Source organism: Chiloscyllium plagiosum, unplaced genomic scaffold, assembly GCF_037043375.1.
Source record: "Chiloscyllium plagiosum isolate Xiang-an unplaced genomic scaffold, Cpla_swu_hap1 HiC_scaffold_31, whole genome shotgun sequence".
In the NCBI taxonomy this organism is placed as follows: domain Eukaryota; kingdom Metazoa; phylum Chordata; class Chondrichthyes; order Orectolobiformes; family Hemiscylliidae; genus Chiloscyllium; species Chiloscyllium plagiosum.
In genome coordinates, this window is record NW_028270169.1 from 64637945 (window position 1) to 64656176 (window position 18232).

At 45.2% G+C, this 18232-nt stretch overlaps 1 protein-coding gene across 4 annotated transcripts in view; it reads right to left on the reverse strand.

Moving 5' to 3' along the window:
• The window catches only part of LOC122564238 (phosphorylase b kinase gamma catalytic chain, skeletal muscle/heart isoform-like), a 160993-nt gene that overhangs the window by 136490 nt on the left and 6271 nt on the right, over nt 1-18232 (reverse strand). For all 4 annotated transcript variants that reach the window (XM_087977588.1, XM_087977585.1, XM_087977587.1 and 1 more), the window contains exon 2: nt 15626-15778. In XM_087977588.1, the coding sequence (XP_087833714.1) occupies nt 15626-15708 (83 nt within the window). In that variant the 5' untranslated portion in view covers nt 15709-15778. The remainder of the gene's footprint in view (nt 1-15625; nt 15779-18232) is intronic.

Consider the following 18232-nt stretch of genomic DNA (forward strand, 5'->3'; position numbering starts at 1 on the left):
TCCTAATCAACCCACTATTTTCCTTGTGACTACTAATTTTGTCCCAAATAGTTATTTCAAGAAACTTCCCCACCATGAAGTTATACAGACTGTTTTGTAGTTTATCCTTACAATCTTTCTTGAACAGGACATTATGCTTATGATTCTCCAGTTTTTTGGCTCCTTCCTGAGTCCAGAGAAAATTGAGGCCAGCACCCACAATTTCCACTCTCACTTTCTTCAAAATCCTGTCCCAGTGCCTTGTCAACTTTAAGTACAAACAATCTATCCAACACTTCATTATCAAATCTGAACCCTTTCAGAGGTGAGACTCTGAACCAGTTTCCTCCTTTGCCATGTGGCCATCTATTATCAATTCCTAATTGTTCTTGAGAAGGTGGTGATGAGCTGTCTACTTGCAATCCATTTGGTGCAAGGATATCCACAACGCTGTTAGCGAAAGGTTTCCATGAATTTGACTCAATGACATTGAGGGAACAAGAATATCTTCCCAAGTCAGAATAGTGAATGGAAAGGAACCTGCAGGCAGCAGTTATGTACTCCATGTAGTGGCCATGGAAGTCCATCAACAGTGCTACCCTCCTTCAGTCTTCCTGTTACGCCCTCAAAAATGTCAGCAAGTCAGTTAAACATGATTTTCCTTTACAAATTAATGTTGACACTTCCTACTAAACCCACCATTTTCCTTGCGACTCCTAATTCTAATGTATGTTCTGCCTTTGTCCTTCTGGATGGAAAGTGGTTTCTAAGGGGTTTTATTGACCTCAAAAGACCTCCAGCATCTGCAGTCCTCACTTTCTCCTCAAATTCAGAATCTTTGTTTCTGGTCTACTTCTGCGCTTATCTGTAATTAGTTTAAATCTTCCTGAATTATGGTCAGTAATATGTGCCCTCTGCCTCCTACCTCCAACCATTTACACATCTACCACTTGCCTGTGTTCAGTGCCTAAAATTCGGTCTGTCACTGCCTCCCTCTCATGTAGGACTTTTAATATGCTGCCGTTCAAAGATCTCCTGCACACATTTTAAGAATTCTTCCCCACTAAGGACTTTGTCTCTCCCAGTTCATATTGGGGATATTGAAATCCTATACAATTGATACTGTATTCTTTATACACTTCTCTGAGATTTGTCTATATCAGTGTGTCTGGAGACAAGGCTGTCTAAAGTCTGACTGAGATGTAGTGTTATCAACAGTTTATTTGGGCAGGATGCTGTCTACAATATGTCTTGGTTAGTGTACTATCCACAGGCTGTCTAGGAAGGATGCCATCTAGAGTTTGTCTGAGTATAATGTGGTGTCTATAGTCTGGATGATACTGTCTACAGTCCATCAAGGGGAACACTGTCTGTAGTCTGTTGAGAGGGATTCCTGTCTATAGTCTGTCTCAAGGCTTACTGTCTACAATCTGTCTAGGAGAATATTGTCTACATTCTGTCCAGAAGGATACTGTCTGCAGCCTGTCTAGGGGAATGCCATCTACAACCTGTCTAGGGAACCAAGTACAGCTGTCCAAGGGATTACTATCTACAGCCTGCCTCAGGAATTAATGTCTACAGCCTATTTAGGAGATTACTGTCTACAGCCTTTTAAGGGGAATACTGCATACAGGGGTCTAGAGGGGACTGTCCAACTAATGAGTAATTGAATTAAGACTGACTGTTGCTCTGCAGACAGCATTGTATCACCATTGCTAAAATGAAAAGAGCTGTGACGGATAACTCCTTTTGTGCTCTGGAGCTTTCATCTACAGACTTTGCTCTCCTGTTTCTATTTTTCCACACCCAATATGTGCTTTCCATATTCTAATCTATTGTTGACTTCATTTTACCTACATGAGTTCATGGATATGTAGCAATGCCATTGTGGATGGGGTAGGAATATGAGGACTCCTGTTCTGCTGCTGGATGAAGAGCCGATTCCAAGGTTATCAGATGTCATGATGGGCCATTGCTTTGAGTGCTTGTACTGTTGTTAAGCTGCTGTAGCCACTGGTCAAGTGGTGCAGGTGCTGGTACACACCCATTTTCCCTGTTGTTGGTTAGCTCTTCTTGATGTAAAAATTAATCTTCCCAGGATGGTCCCTGGGTATGGTCCCTTGTGGGCGGCACGGTGGCACAGTGGTTAGCACTGCTGCCTCACAGCGCCAGAGACCCGGTTCATTTCCCGCCTCAGGCGACTGACTGTGTGGAGTTTGCACGTTCTCCCCGTGTCTGCGTGGGTTTCCTCCGGGTGCTCCGGTTTCCTCCCACAGTCCAAAGATGTGCAGGGTCAGGTGAATTGGCCATGCTAAATTGCCCGTAGTGTTAGGTAAGGGGTAAATGTAGGGGTATGGGTGGGTTTCGCTTCGGCGGGTCGGTGTGGACTTGTTGGGCCGAAGGGTCTGTTTCCACACTGTAATGTAATCTAATGTAATCTAATGTAAAATCTAATCTAATCTAATGGTATCTGACCTTGCTCGATGCTGTTCTGAAACATGGCCCAGCCATCAAAGTTGCCTCTGCTTGCTGAGTGCTCACTTTATCTCAGGGACAGTTGTAACATTCATGATTTTTTCTCCTTGTATGAGATGCCAAAAATATGGTGCAAACAATGAAAATGGAAATGATTGTGTTTACTCTGTTGACAGCTGAAAGCCTTCCAACACATCCCAGCAGTTTAAGAAAGCGCTGAGAACACAAACCTGAGGGCTAACGTGGTGTTATTCCATGCTCCTGAAAGCTGATTGTTGCCCTTATGTGTGCATTCAATTCTGCATCAACATACTGTCACCATGAACACAAGGTAGCAGCAAGTATTAGATATTTCCAGTAGGATGTTGTTTAACACGATCAAGGGCAGAGATGTGACACCTTGTCCTATGATTATAGTTTTCTTGACAATTATAGTCAGGAAGAACAAGTTATAAGTACGGAAGAGACAATCCATGAGTCTTCATACACGAACTTCCATCTTAGCAGTTAACAAGGCATTATTAGCAGAGAGGAGTTCCCTGCAAGATGATATGTATTTTTGTCATTGTTTTCAGTCTGGAAAGCTTATAGAGTTTGCTGCCTAATCTAGCATGCTGATTAGCATGGAGAAGAAAAGCAGGGACTTACACAGGAAACAGTGAATGATATTGCTACGTATGTGTCTCGCTGTGTGAACATGCTGCTCAAAGTGAATGTACTTTGTGGCTGGTAGTTCCTAGCTTCATTCCCCACTAATAACGTTTAGTATCAGTGACCATGCCTCCCATGATAAGGTGAAGCTTTCTGCACAACCATCATGCCAACTTCTAAATTTATTTGAAGAGTTTTCACAAAATTTTAGCCTGAACGATTAAAAAGGATACTGGCTGGATGGCTATAAATTTAGCACATGGGGACAATTCAAAACTAAGATGCTGCCAGACTGCTGACAGTTAGTGTTATGACCAGCTGAATCTGCTCCTCTCTGTTCAACCACTCTTGTTGGCCACAATAAATGGTTTTAAGTTCTTTTCACTCCCTGGATATACCTTTCTCCAGGTAAAATGAAGTCTAGTGTTTTCATCAGAAATAATATGGCACCAATTGCAAGGTTCCTTTCAGAGAAGGAACGAGCATATCTATTGCATAAAAGCAGAGCACAGTGAATGCTGTAAATTTAAAATAAGCACAGAAAATGCTGGAGAAACTCAGAAGGTTTGGTATCATCTGGCCAGCATCTTGTGACAATGTTACTGTGCTTCTGGACAGAGAAACATACATCTCTATCTTGCTTTTATAGATCTCACTAAAACATTCAACAGAGTTATATAGAATTTTTTAATAGAACAGATGCTTAGAGAAAACTGCATCAAAATTCTTTTGGACTTATTCACCCTGTGTGATGCTGCTGAACAATTTGATGACAGCATTTCTGTCAGTTTCACGTCCATCCTCTACCAGGATGGCCTCAGGGGTTTCTGCTTCTTCATGGAAAATAGGCTTGAGCTGTCCCTATCCAAGACCAGTCTCGTCTGCCAACCCAAGCTCATTGCCAGATTGAACTTTAACTCTTTTAACTCTTCTCACTTTCTTCAGGTCAAAGATGTGGCCATGGCTACTTATGTGGGCCCTAGTTATGCCTGCCTCTTTGGGTATATGGAACATTCCTTATTCCAGTCCTACCTGATCCCTGCCTGATAGATCGTTCTCCAGTATATCAATGATACTACTTCCCTCTCTCATCTGGAATTGGTAAAGTTTATCTATTTCGCTTCCAATTTCCACCCCACTCTCACCATCACCTGGCCCATCACTCCTCCCTTCCCTTCCTCGACATCTGTTTCCACTTCTAGGGATAGGCTGGCCACCAATATCCACTACAAATGCACCGACTCCCACAGATACCTTGACTAAACATCCTCAAGTCTTGTTTCCTATAAAGACTCTATTCCATTCTCTCAGTTCCTCAGTTTCTGTTGCATCTGTTCTTCAACGTCTTTGAAATGTCAACCACCTTCCTCAATAGAGGATACCCCAGCACCATAGACAACAGGTCCATCAGATACGTCCGAACCATCTCCCACATTTCCGCCCTCATCCCCTGTGTGCCCTCCCATAACAGCGATAAGGTTCCCCTTGTCCTCACCTACCATCCCACCAGCATCCACATCCACAGGGTCATTAATAGTCATTTCCATCACCTCCAGAGATACACATAATCCCCTTCCCTCCCTTGTCAGCCTTCTGCAGGGATGGTTTCCTCCATGATGCCCTGATCCTGAATTGTCTACACATCCGCTCCTCAATCACCTACTGATTGATTGGGGCTCGATAATACACCACCAGCAGGGTGATTGTCCCCTTTTTATTTCTAAACTCTACCCACAGGTGTTCTGAAGCAGAATTCGAAACGTTAATTTTGCTTTCTCTCCATAGATGCTGAGTTCCTCTAGCAATTCTCGTTTCTGTTTCAGATTTCCTGCAATTCTTTGTTTTGTTATATAAATTACGCCTGTTTTCTACAGAGTTTAGAAATGAAAGGGGCGGCCTGATTTAAGTCTTCAAGATATTAACAGCAAAAAACAGGAAGATAAAGTTAAATTATTTCCACTGGTTGACGATTCTAGAACTAGGGGGCATAGTCTAAAAGTTATGTCTAGATTGCTTGGGAGAAATTTTAGGAAGCACTTCTACACACAAAGATTTGGAACTCTCTTCCACAAATGACTATTGATATTAGATTAACTAATAATTTTAAATCTGAGATAGGTCCTTTTTGTTCAGCAAAGGTATTAAGGGATATGAGCCAAAAGCAGCCATATGGAGTTAGGCCACAGAGCAGCCAGGATCTCATAAAATGGCCTACTCCTGTTTCTGTATTCCTACATAAAAGTTAATTAATAACCTTGCTATAGAAGGAGCCTTTTGAAGTTAATATGATAAAATTCCATGTTAATTTTATTTGTGTTGTAATTTATTCTTAAACTAGAGTCTTAAGTCTGAAGAAAGGAGACTATGAAGGCATGAGGGACAAGATGGCTGTATTAGATTGGGAAAAGACACAAAAAGATTTGATGGAAAACTGGCAACGGCTAGTTTTAATCAGCCTCTAAGGCACAAACACTCAAAGGGAAGTCTAAATGAACCACGGTTACCAAAAACAGCTAAAGATTGTGTGAAAACAGAGGAACTAGCTTATAAAGGGTGTCAGAAGTAGTGGGAAGCCTCAGGATTGAAAACAGGTTAGAAGTCAGAAACAGAGGACCAAAAAGGAAGGAAATAGAGAAAATGAATACAAGCTAAGGAGAAAGATAAAGGTGGATAATCAAAGAGGTTCAGAAAATGTTCCAGTAATATTAGGCAAGCAAGCTACAGCTGAGAATTGAACATTTTAGTATTGATAAAAACAAAGCACTTGGGAAAGTTAACTGAATTGAGGTGTGACAACCCTCCTGGACTGGATGAATTTCATGGTGATTTTCTTTCTATATTCTGTAATTTCTGGAAAGATGACAGAAGACTGGAATGTAACAAATGTTGCTCCAAAATTTAAGAAAGAAGTGAGGGGGGAAGTGGAGGGGGAGAGAGAATGGAGAGATATTGGTTAGCATGAAGTTGATTGTTTGGAAAATAGCAGAATTTGTTATAGAGCATGTAGTAATTGAACATTGTGAAAATAATGATAAAACTAATCAGACACATGGATTTAGAAAAGAGAAATCATATTAAACAAACCCATTCAAATGCTTTTTTTAGAATTGCTAAAGTGTGGAAACAGGCCATTCGGCCAACAAGTCCACACCGACTCTCCAAAGAGCATCCCATCCAGACTCACCACCATAACCCATCCCTGTAACCCTGCATTTCGCATGGCTAATCCACACGTTCTGGACACTACAGGCATTTTAACATTGCCAATCCACCTAACCTGCACATCTTTGGACTGTGGGTGGAAACCAGTGGACACATAGATAGACACATAGAGAGAATGTGCAAACTCTAAACAGGCTGGAATCAAACATGGGTCCCTGGTGCTGTGATGCAGCAGTGCTAATCACTGAACCACTGTGTCATCACAGACTGGTCAAGAGCTTCAAGTTGCTCTGAGGATATTACGTGCAGCATAACTAAACAGGGAGTATGGTGTATTTGGATTTTCAGAAAGCTTTTGATAAGGTCCCACAGAAATTTAGTAATGAAAATTAATATGTGTGAGATTGGGAGTAACTTATGACTAAGCACTGAGAATTGGTTAAGAGACAGAAAATTAAGAGTAGGAATAAATGGATCATTCACATGATGGTAGACTGTTGACTGTAGGTGCTGAAAGGATCACAGCTATGGTCACAACTGTATGTGATCCACACAAATAATTTACATGTAGATGATTGAGATCCATTGTAATATTTCCAAATTTGAAAATGGCCAAAACTACCTGGTTGTGAAAAGAATCCAATAAGGTTTTGAAATAATCTTAGAGGCCAGTATCACAGCAGCAAGTCACCCTTGATTCACATGTGCACTGTACATGGACTGTGACTAATCAGCTAAAAACCAGTCTCCAGAGTGAGGAGACATTCGGAATCTGTTGTTTCTACCAATCAGAAAGTGCTCCCTGATTGGCCCAGGTTAATAATCCTAATCAAGAATCTCATATAATGAGATCATGTGGGCACTGTTGCAATCATTACATCCCTCACCACTTAGGTCTGGGCATATAGACCTGGTCCTTCTTTTGTAGCTTTTCCTGGGATGTTGTCACCCAGGTCCAGTTCCTCTGACTTGGACTTGAACACAGAAGACATGTACTGGACCACAGCCCATCTCTTGCATCAGATTGTCTTGGAAGAGTTTTCTCTCTTCTTCCGGAGGTAATCAAGGTTGTAACTATCTTGGACTCTGAGGTTTCCTTGATGCTAGACAAAGGGGGAGAGTCTGATTGCCTTTCGGGCTATTCTGAGGGGCCAGGTATGTTTGCTCTGCTCTGTTTGCGCGGTAGCAGCTTTCAGGTGATTCACATGTTTTTTCATAACCACCTGAGCTACCTGAACTTTATAGTCATGGAACCTGACTTCATGTTGATCTCCTCCTGTACCCATGCCGGGTCATTTCTGTGGCACCAAACTTTGCTCCCTGGAGTAAACTGTCTCTCTCACTTAGAGGAGACATGTGGTAGACATTGGTACCATCTTACCTTCATCTCCAAGTCTGCGAATATCTGGTTTAACTTGGTGTGAAATCTTTTCCCCGTCAGCAATACTGCTGGAGCTATCCCTGTAGTTATGTGAGGGGTAGTTTTATAATCGAACAGGAACCGGGACAGTTGGTAATGAGTGAAGCTTTTTCTTTCTGCCAGAACATTGGATGATGGATGATATGAGCTGTCCAAACATGCTGAAGTTTTAAATGTTGCTATTGACCTGCTTCAACCACTTTCTCCGGCAGCCCATTCCATGTATGTACCACTCTCCGCGTGAAGAAGTTGTCCCTCAGGTCCTTCCTAAATCTTTCCCCTCTCACCTTAAACCTATGCCCTCTAATTTTCCATTCCCCATCCCTGGGAGAGAGACTGTATGCATTCATCCTATCTATGCCCCTCATGATCTTATACACCTCAATAAGGTCACCCCTCAATCTTGTGCAAACATAACAGTTGGAGCACAGTGTCTTTACTCAGCGAGTCATGAGTTCATGGAATGCCCTGCCAGTAGCAGTGGTGGACTCTCCCTCTTTATGGGCATTTAAACGGGCATTGGATAGGCATATGGAGGATAGTGGGCTAGTATAGGTTAGGTGGGCTTGGATCGGTGCAACATCGAGGGCCAAAGGGCCTGTACTGCCCTGTATTTTTCTATGTTCTATGTTCTATGAATCTTGTTAAAGACAGGTTCTCCACCCATTAATAACGCTGTGCCAGTATCAACCTCCATGAAAACCAATGACCACTTAACCAGACATTTATTTTAATCGGCTCTGATTTCGATATTGCTAAACAATTTAACCGTTCTAACCCACATGTAGGTGGCATTTCCAGGGTGTGCACTTTCCTGGATTCCAGCCATTAAGTTCTCTTACTCAAGGCAAGCATCATAGGATTCCTTTACTGTCTCAAGTCCACATTCTGGCTGCAAATACAATGGTGTGCTAGCCTAAATTCTGAAGAACTTTTTAGCCATTTGGTTAAGGTCCAGCATTGTTTTGGGGTTTTGCAGTGGCCTGAACTAAGTTCCTTCTGCTCAGGATATGTGCTGCATGAGGCTCTGTGATTGCCTACAGTCAAAGTGGTGTTCTGGAGACTCAGACAGTCAGGTGAGCGTGTTCACTCCACTAGCTGCATTTTCTAATGACAAAGCCAACTGCAGTGTGCCTGCTTAAAGCCCAGTTGAGTTTCAGAGAGTAAGCATTTCAGCATGGCTATGTCATTAATCCTACATACCAAAGAGTCCTCAGCATCTTATTCAGGGTTAGCCCAAATCACATGCCTCTGCCAGTCATCATAACCTTGTCAAAAATCCCAATGCAGATAGTGCCTTAGAATTAGAGGAGGTTTGGGGTTGCAATATTCCTTAACTAAATCTATCAACTCTTGAAAGATTTTATTATCTTGCGTCTCTGGGAAAGTTAAGATCCTAATAACTGAAAACGCTGCGGGTCTGCAAGCAGTCAGAAGGATTACTTGGTGCTTTTCACCTGCTCCAGTCACTTGCCTGGAAAAATATCACATTCTTTCCAGATACCGGACCTAATCTTCACGCTTCCTACATAAACATATGATGCCAGAAATGTTTACCCCAATTCAAAGATGATTGTTGCGAGCGAATTTTCTTTAGGCACAATCTTCTTTAATCACCAGTGAAATAACTGCACAGAGGCAGTGTTCCGTCACCAAGTCACTCTTCATTTACATGTACAGTGTACATGAGCTGTGACCAGTCTGCTCAAAGCCAGTCCCCAGACTGAGGAGACATTCTGAATCTCCTGTTTATTTTTCTTTCCTAAACTGAGATGTTCTGAATCTCCTGCTTTTGCTTTGTCCCCACACTACCGCCTAACTGCTGTCGTGCTTATCTTTCCCCGGCAGCCATGCGAATCTCCTGTTTATTGTTTTAAAAATACCAACAGCAGTAAATAAAACACACTGACTGTGTGGTTCCAGGCTGTTCAGAGCTCAGTCTCCTCTCCTCCTTAACATGGAAAAGTGGAGAGCCCTTCACTCACTGATCCAGCTCCCTCAGAGGCAGCTCTCAGAGTGAACAGGAAGTCTGACACTCCTGTCCTTTTTCTTTCTCGCCTGTTTATTTTTTAAAAAAGTTTCCCCAACACTCCCGCCTAACAGTGGTAGCCCACTCCTATTTTTTCTTTTTTCTATTCTTTTCCTTTTTTTCTTACGCTAACGCCTAACTGCAGTAGAGCTTATTTTTCCCCAGAACCTATGTGAATCTCCTGTTTATCTCTGTCATCCAGGGCTTCCTGATTGGTGTTGTTACGTTGGACCAATCAAGAATCTCATAGTCAATGACATCCATGTGGCCATGGTTCCAATCACTACAGTTTCAAAGAAACTCAGACAAGTTAAGTGACAGGGTATGAAATGTCAGATGGAATATAATGTAAATAAGTGTGAAATATCATGACTCGAAGTGTGAGGATGTGGGAAGGGGAAAGTGATGTAATTGTGGGCAGTTGTTTCCACAAACCACCATGGAATGCATAAAATCCCAATGAGACCTTCAAGTTGACCAATTTGCCTGACTGACTGCTATTCAGGGCAAAAGAAATTTACATCAGATCCCTTCAGTAGCGGTAAAAGAAAACTCTATTTAGTGTAACACACTTGAACAAAAAGCAGAGAAAAGAAAGGGTTTCTAATTTATTACAATGCAACTTGAGCTATGTACCTTCAATATTGCCAAATATACGCACATATATTTATGATTAATAGACTAAAGGCAGATTGTTGGACACTGACGAGTGGAAAAAGTAATAGAGATAGTGAACAGAAGTCCAAATATCAAAAGTCCAAATTTCATGGGTGGATGAAATTGTCTCACTCTTGATACTAACCATTGATGACAAGCTGCTGTAGGTGTATCAATACCATTCTTCACTTCGATATTTGGTCCAGCAGGTAACGGCTTTTTTTTTAGATTAGGTTACTTACAGTGTGGAAACAGGCCCTTCAGCCCAACAAGTCCACACTAACCCTCCGAAGAGCAACCCAATCCACCAGACCCATTCCCCTACATTTACCCCTTCACCTAACACTACAGGCAATTTAGCATGGTCAATTCACCTAACCTGCACATTTTTGGACTGTGGGAGGAAACCGGAGCATCCGGAGGAAACCCACGCAGACACAGGGAGAATGTGCAAACTCCACACAGACAGTCGCCTGAGGCGGGAATTGAGCCTGGCACTGTGAGGCAGCAGTGCTAACCAGTGTGCCGCCTGTTCTTTTAAGCTTTGTTGTTTTATTTTCACATTTATCCCTATGTAATGCCTAAATGGATGGAGAGTGGGAAAGCTACATGTTTTCTGTTCACATAAACTTGATGTCTCTGCTAATCTTTCACTTAGAGCTTTGTGGCAAACTGCAACTTAACCAATCAGATGACTGTTGTCAGGCAGAATTTACTTAATTCAAAGACTGTGCCAACACAGTGTCAAAGTAATAATCTCTCTGCTTCAAAAGAAAATTGTCTTGCAGAGCTAAATATGTGCAGCATTTAGATTAGATTTAGATTAGATTACAGTGTGGAAACAGGCCCTTTGGCCCAACAAGTCCACACCGACCTGCCGAAGCGATTTGATTTTTTAGTTGCAAAATGCTTCTGCTTTTTCAGCTATATAGCAGTCCAATTTCCAAATATGGTCCATATTCCCCAAATGAAACATGTGATGTTCTTTCATGAAGTTTTGTAGAAAAGAAAGCAAAAAAGTAGAAGGTTCTTCAAATGGTGAGATGTTGGGAGGTTTTGGTGCCCATAGAATTTGAACTTTTTTGTTTGTTAGTCCATGAAAGAGTACACGTGCTGAGGCAGATTTTTTGAAGTTTATTAATGCTGGCTAAACCCACCATGATTAAATTATCACAGATGGAAGTCTGGATTCTGTGCTATTAGTGTCCATTACGAACACATAACTGACTAAAGACACTACACTGACATAATTACACAGACAGAGTGACTGAAGATAATACCTTTATACCAGAATGTCATAAGGTAGTCTTAAAGGTATAGGTCTGGCATCTATCCCATAAAAGAACAAAAGACTTCTTAATCATGAGCTGCAGGTGCAATAATAAACAAGGAAGGCAAACAATATGGAAAGGTGATGATACAATCACTAAACTATTAATCCAGACACTCAGGTATTCTTCAGGGGCCCAGGTTCAAAACCCCCCATGGGAGATTGTAGAATTTAAATTCAATAAAAATCTGAATTTAAGAATCTAATGATGTCTCATTATGCCATCAATCATCAGGAAAAACCCACCTGGTTCACTAATGTTTTTTAGTGAAAGAAATCTGCTTTCTTTACCTGGTCTGGCCCAACTGAGACTGCAGACCTCCAGTTAACGCTTAACTGATGTCTAGGTAATTAAGGATGGACAATAAATGCTGGACTAGACAGCTGGACTAGACATTTTTTTAAAAATAGCATGCACAAGAGTAAGGATGCTTTGCTGCAGAGCCTTACTAAGAGCAGTTGGAAGATTGTGTACGGTTTCGGTCGCCTCCTATGTAAAGAAATCTTTGTCACATAAGGAGTGCAACAAAGGTTCACGAAGATAATACCTGAGGTGACATTTATTTCTCTTAGGAGATGTTCTGTATTTCCTAGAGTTTTGGGTAATGTGAGGATGATGAGTTATCAAAACTTTCAAAATTATTTGAAGATTTGACAAATATTTTGTTTTTCTAACCACGATACATGATCAGATTTTTTTTGGTTGTTTGGGGGGGGGGGGGGGGTGGTTTAAAACTGAGTTGAGGAGGAGTTTCTTCACGTAGAGAGGGTAATGAATATTTGGAACTCTGTACCCCAAAACACACCGAGCATACCAAACATAGAAATCAATAGATTTCTGGAGACTGTGTGGGAAAGTGAGATTGGAGTAGATGATCAGATAATGGAAAATTTTCCAGGCTACACATGTCGAATGGACTACTTTTGTTCCTATATTCCTATCGATCATAGGCAGAAAGTGACAAAACAATTTAATACAGTTCTCAATCATTCACACTTGACTTTGAAAGAAATTTACATATGTCAAATCCATGCAAATTCTATTTTTCTTCTTCATTCATTCATGGGATATGAGTGTCACTGGCACGGCAGGATTTAATGTCCATCCCTAATTGTCTAGAGGGCAGTTAAAAGTCAACCACATTGCTGTGGGTCTGGAGTCACATGTAGATCAGATCAAAAGGTGTGGCACTGGAAAACCACAGCAAGTCAGGCGGCATCCGAGGAGCAGGAGAGTCAACCTTTTGGGCCTAAGCCCTTCATCTCCTGCTCCTTGGATGCTGCCTGACCTGCTGTGCTTTTCCAGTGCCACACGTTTTGTCTCTGATCTCCAGCATTTGCAGTCCTCACTTTACCCCTGTAGGTCAGACCAGGTAAGAACTGCAGATTCCTTCCCTGAAATGACATTAGTGAATCAGATGGGTTTTTCTGACAATCAACAATGGATTCATGGTCATCATTAGACTCTTAATTCCAGATTTTGTTTAAATTGAATACAAATTCTACCATAGCAGGATTCAGACCCATGTTCCCAGAACATTATCTGGGCCTCTGAATTAACAGTCCAGTGATAATACCACTAGGGCATTGCTTCCCCAAATCTTGTAAAACTATTCAAGTGGTCATGAAGACTGAGGGTTGGCTAACGTGGTGCCACTGTTTAAGAAGAGTAGTAAGGACAAGCCAGGGAACTATAGACCAGTGAGCCGGATGTCGGTGGTGGGCAAGTTGATACAGGGAATCCTGAGGGACAGGATGTACATGTATTTGGAAAGACAAGGACTGGTTAGGGATAGTCAACATGGCTTTGTGCTTGGGAAATCATTTCTCACAAACTTGTTTGAGTTTTTTGAAGAAGTAACAAAGAGGATTGATGAGGGCAGAGCAGTAGATGTGATCTATATGGACTTCAGTAAGGCGTTCGACAAGGTTCCCCATGGGAGACTGGTCAGCAAGGTTAGATCTCACGGAATACAGAAAGAACTAGCCATTTGGATACAGAACTGGCTCAAAGGTAGAAGACAGAGGGTAGTGGTGGAGAGTTGACTTTCAGACTGGAGGCCTGTGACCATTGAATGCCACAAGGATCGGTGCTGGGTCCTCGACTTTTTGTCATTTACATAAATGATTTAGATGCGGGCATAAGATGTTCAATTAGATGCGGGCATAAGATGTTCAATTAGTAAGTTTGCAGATGACACCAAAATTGGAGGTGTAATGGACAGCAAAGAAGGTTACCTCAGATTACGATAGGATCTTGATCAGATGGGCCAATGGGCTGAGAAGTGGCAGATGAAGTTTAATTCAGATAAATGTGAGGTGCTGCATTTTGGGAAAGCAAATCTTAGCAGGACTTATACACTTAATGGTAAGGTCCTAGGGAGTGTTGCTGAACAAAGAGACCTGGGAGTGCAGGTTCATAGATCCTTGAAAGTAGAGTCACAGGTAGGTAGGATAGTGAAGAAGACATTTGGTATGCTTTCCTTTATTGGTCAGAGTATTGAGTACAGGAGTTGGGAGGTCATGTTGCAGCTGTACAGGACATTGGTTAGACAACTAGTGGAATATTGCGTGCAATTCTGGTCTCCTTCCTATCGGAAGGATGTTGTGAAACTTGAAAGGGTTCAGAAAAGATTTACAAGGATGTTGCTAGGGTTGGAGGATTTGAACTATGGGGAGAGGCTGAACAGGCTGGGGCTGTTTTCCCTGGAGTGTCAGAGGCTGAGGGGTGACCTTATAGAGGTTTACAAAATTATGAGGGGCATGATAGGATAAATAGACAAAGTCTTTTTCCTGCAGTCCAGCTTTAGGGTGAGAGGGGAAAGATATAAAAGGGACCTAACGGGCAACTGTTTCATGCAGTGGGTGGTATGTGTATGGAATAAGCTGCCAGAGGAAGTGGTGGAGGCTGGAACAATTGCAACATTTAAAAGGCATTTGGATGGGTATATGAATAGGAAGGGTTTGAAGGGATATGGGCTGGGTGCTGGCAGGTGGGACTAGATTGGATTGGGATATCTAGTCGGCATGGACAGATTGGACCGAAGTGTCTGCTTCCATGCTGTACATCTCTATGACTCTATTTGCTTATATATTAAAAAAATCTGAACCATTATTTGTACCAAATTCCTGTATCAACGTTTTAAAAACTATCATAATATGCACTCAGAAAACTATGCAGAGATGATAATATTATTAACAAAAATAGCTTTTAAAACTCAACCAAGCATTCATTTTGACATACATATATCCCTCCTGACATACATATATCTCTTGGGAAACCTCAATGAAAACCTTCACTAAAAATCCATGAAAATGTAATGTAACCTCTGCCAGATGCCTGATCAAAAGACCTATACCAAAAATCCTGTTAATCAAAGCAATCCAGCAGTGTTATGTTTTAACTCTCACTAACAGACTCTGAATTACTTCCACATTTAAAGAGCAAATGATAAAAAATAATTTTCAGATCATGATACTTAAACAGATTTTATCCCTCCTTCATGAGCATTTATGTCCACTCCATAATTTAATAACACCCACACTATAGCTTAAGGTCGCTGTCCAAATTATAGCTGTTGGAACTTAGAACTAAGTCAAAATTACACTGTGAGCTTGGGCAAAAATGGGATGTCTGTAATTGTGGTCACATCTCAGCTCCATCCACTATTTTTAAAGTGAAGTCTTCCTGACTCCACAAGAATCTGGTCTTCTTCAGTTCACATTTCAATACTGCGTTTAAACAATTACTTAATATCAACTTACTAAGAGACATTAAGAGGAATGATTTGGAAAACTAAACACAAATATTATGGTTTCCAAAATATTGCTGAGGGCATCATTTGATTTAACAGGATAGTATTGGGTAGTATTTAACTATAACATTATTTTTTAAAAATCGAACAAAGCCAAAAAGTCTCACCGGCCAAGAACATCCTTTGGATCATATTTGGCATAAAACTCTTGGGCTCCTTCCCAGTCTGGCATCTCATCCTCACGGGTCATACTTCCTGACTTATGGGAGTGACTGTGCGATTAATCAGCAGTTTGATATTCTTATTGTGGCATCAATTATCTAAATCAAGACAAGAAAACTGTATCTTTAAAGGTTATCAACACTGCTGGTGACATGGTAATCCAACATGATAAGAATTTACAAAATTATGGACATTAAATCTTTGAACCAACTACTGCAGTGTGAACATGGAAATAACAATTGAAATGAAACGAAAGTTCTAACTGAAAATATAACTGAGGAGGGGGGAGAGGGAGAGCAGGAGAGGAGGGAGAGGAGAGGGGGAGGGAGAGGAGGAGGGAGAGGGGGAAGGAGAGGAGGAGGGAGAGGGGGAAGGGGGAGAGGGGGAACGGGGGGAAGGGGAACGGGTGGATGGGGAACGGGGGGAGGGGAGGGGAGGGTGTGGGAAGGGGAACGAGGGGAGGGTGTGAGAGAGGGGAGGGGAGGGGAACGGGGGGAGGGGAGGGTGTGGGAGAGGTGGAGGGGAAGTGGGAGTGGGGAGGGGGGATAGTGGGGGGACTGGGAGAGGGTAGAGGGGAGGAGGGGAGGTGGGGAGGAGGGGGGAGGAGGGAGGAGGGGGGAGGAGGGAGGAGGGGGGAGGAGGGGGGAGGAGGGGGGAGGAGGGGAGAGGAGGGGAGGAGGGGAGAGGAGGGGAGGGGGAGGAGCGGGGAGGGAGTGAGGGGAAGGTGGGAGGGGAAGGGGGAGGGGAAGGTGGGAGGGGGAGGAGGAGGAGGGGGAGGGGAAGGAGGGGGAGGGGAAGGTGGGAGGGGAAGGTGGGAAGAAGAGAGGAGGGGGAGGCAGGGGAGGAGAGAGGAGGGGGAGGAGAGGAGGGGAGGAGAGGAGAGAGGAGGGGGAGGCAGGGGAGGAGAGAGGAGGGGAAGGAGGGGAAGGAAGGGGAGAAGGGGAGGAGAGGGAAGGGGGAGGAGCAGGGAGGAGCGGGGAGGGAGTGAGGGGGTAGGGGAAGGTGTAGGAGCGGGAGATGTGGGTGTGGGTGTGGGAGGGGGAGAGGGGAGGAGAGAGGAGGAGGAGGGGAGGAGGGTGAGAAGGGGGAGAGTGGAGGTGGTAGGTGGGGGAGGAGGGGGAAGGTGGGGAGGGGGGGAGAGGGGGAGGTTGGGAGGGGGAGGGGAGGGGGAGGAAGGGGAGGAGAGGGAAAGGGGAGGAGCGGGGAGGGAGCGAGGGGGTAGGGGAACGTGTGGGAGCGGGAGGTGTGGGTGTGGGAGGGGGGAGGGGGAGGGTCGGAGGGGGGAGAGGGGACGGGGGAAGGAGGAGAGAGAAGGGGGAGGGGGAGGAGTGGTAGAAGGGGGAGAGTGGAGGGTTAGGTGGGGGAGGGGAGGGGGAAGGTGGGGAGGGGGGAGAGGGGGAGGTTGGGAGGGGGAGGGGGAGGGAGAAGGGGGGATGGGGGAGAGGGAAGGGGGGGAGAGGGAGGAGAGGGGAGGGATTAGGGGGAGGTGTGTGAGGGGGAGGGGAGGGGAGAAGGGAGGGGGAGGTGTGTGAGGGAGGGGAGGAGGGGAGGAGGGGAGGGAGTGGATGTGGGGAGGGGGAGGAGAGGTGGGGAGGGGGAGGAGAGGTGGGGGGAGGAGAGGTGGGGGGGAGGAGGAGGGGGAGGGGGGGAGGGAGAGGAGGGGGAGGGGGGGAGAGAGAGGAGGGGGAGGGGGAGGGGGAGGGGGGGGAGAGAGAGGAGGGGGAGGGGGGAGGGAGAGGAGGGGGAGGAGGGGGAGGGGGGGAGGGAGAGGAGGGGGAGGGGGGAGGGAGAGGAGGGGGAGGGAGAGGAGGGGGAGGGGGGGAGGGGAGGAGGAGGAGGAGGGGGAGGGGGGGAGGGGAAGGGGAGGAGGAGGGGGAGGGGGGGAGGGGGAGGGGAGGAGGAGGAGGAGGGGGAGGGGGAGGGAGAGGAGGGGGAGGGGGGGAGGGAGAGGAGGGGGAGGGAGAGGAGGGGGAGGGGAGGAGGAGGAGGGGGAGGGGGAGGGAGAGGAGGGGGAGAGGAGGAGGGAGAGGAGGGGGAGGGGGAGGGGGAGGGGGAGGGGGAGGGGGAGGAGGAGGGGGAGGAGGAGGGAGAGGAGGAGGGGGAGGAGGAGGGAGAGGAGGAGGGAGAGGAGGAGGAGGGGGAGGACGAGGGGGGAGGAGGGAGGGGAGGAGGAGGAGGGTGGAGGAGGGAGGAGGTGAGGAGGGGGGAGGAGGAGGAGGGGGGTGGAGGAGGAGGAGGGGGGAAGGAGGTGGGAGGAGGGGGGTGAGGGGAGAGGGGGGGAGGGGGGGGAGGTGTGGTGAGGAGGGGGAGGAGGGGGAGGAGGAGGAGGGGGAGGAGGAGGGGAGGGGGAGGAGAGGGGGAGGAGAGGAGGGAGGGGAGGAGGGGAGGAGGTGGTGGAGGGGAGGAGGGAGGGAGGAGGGGGGAGGAGGAGGGGAGGAGGGGGAGGGGGAGGGAGGGGAGGGAGAGGGGGAGGAGAGGGGGGAGGGGAGGGGGAGGAGAGGGGGAGGAGAGGGGAGGGGAGGAGGGGGGAGGAGAGGGAGGGGGGAGAGGGG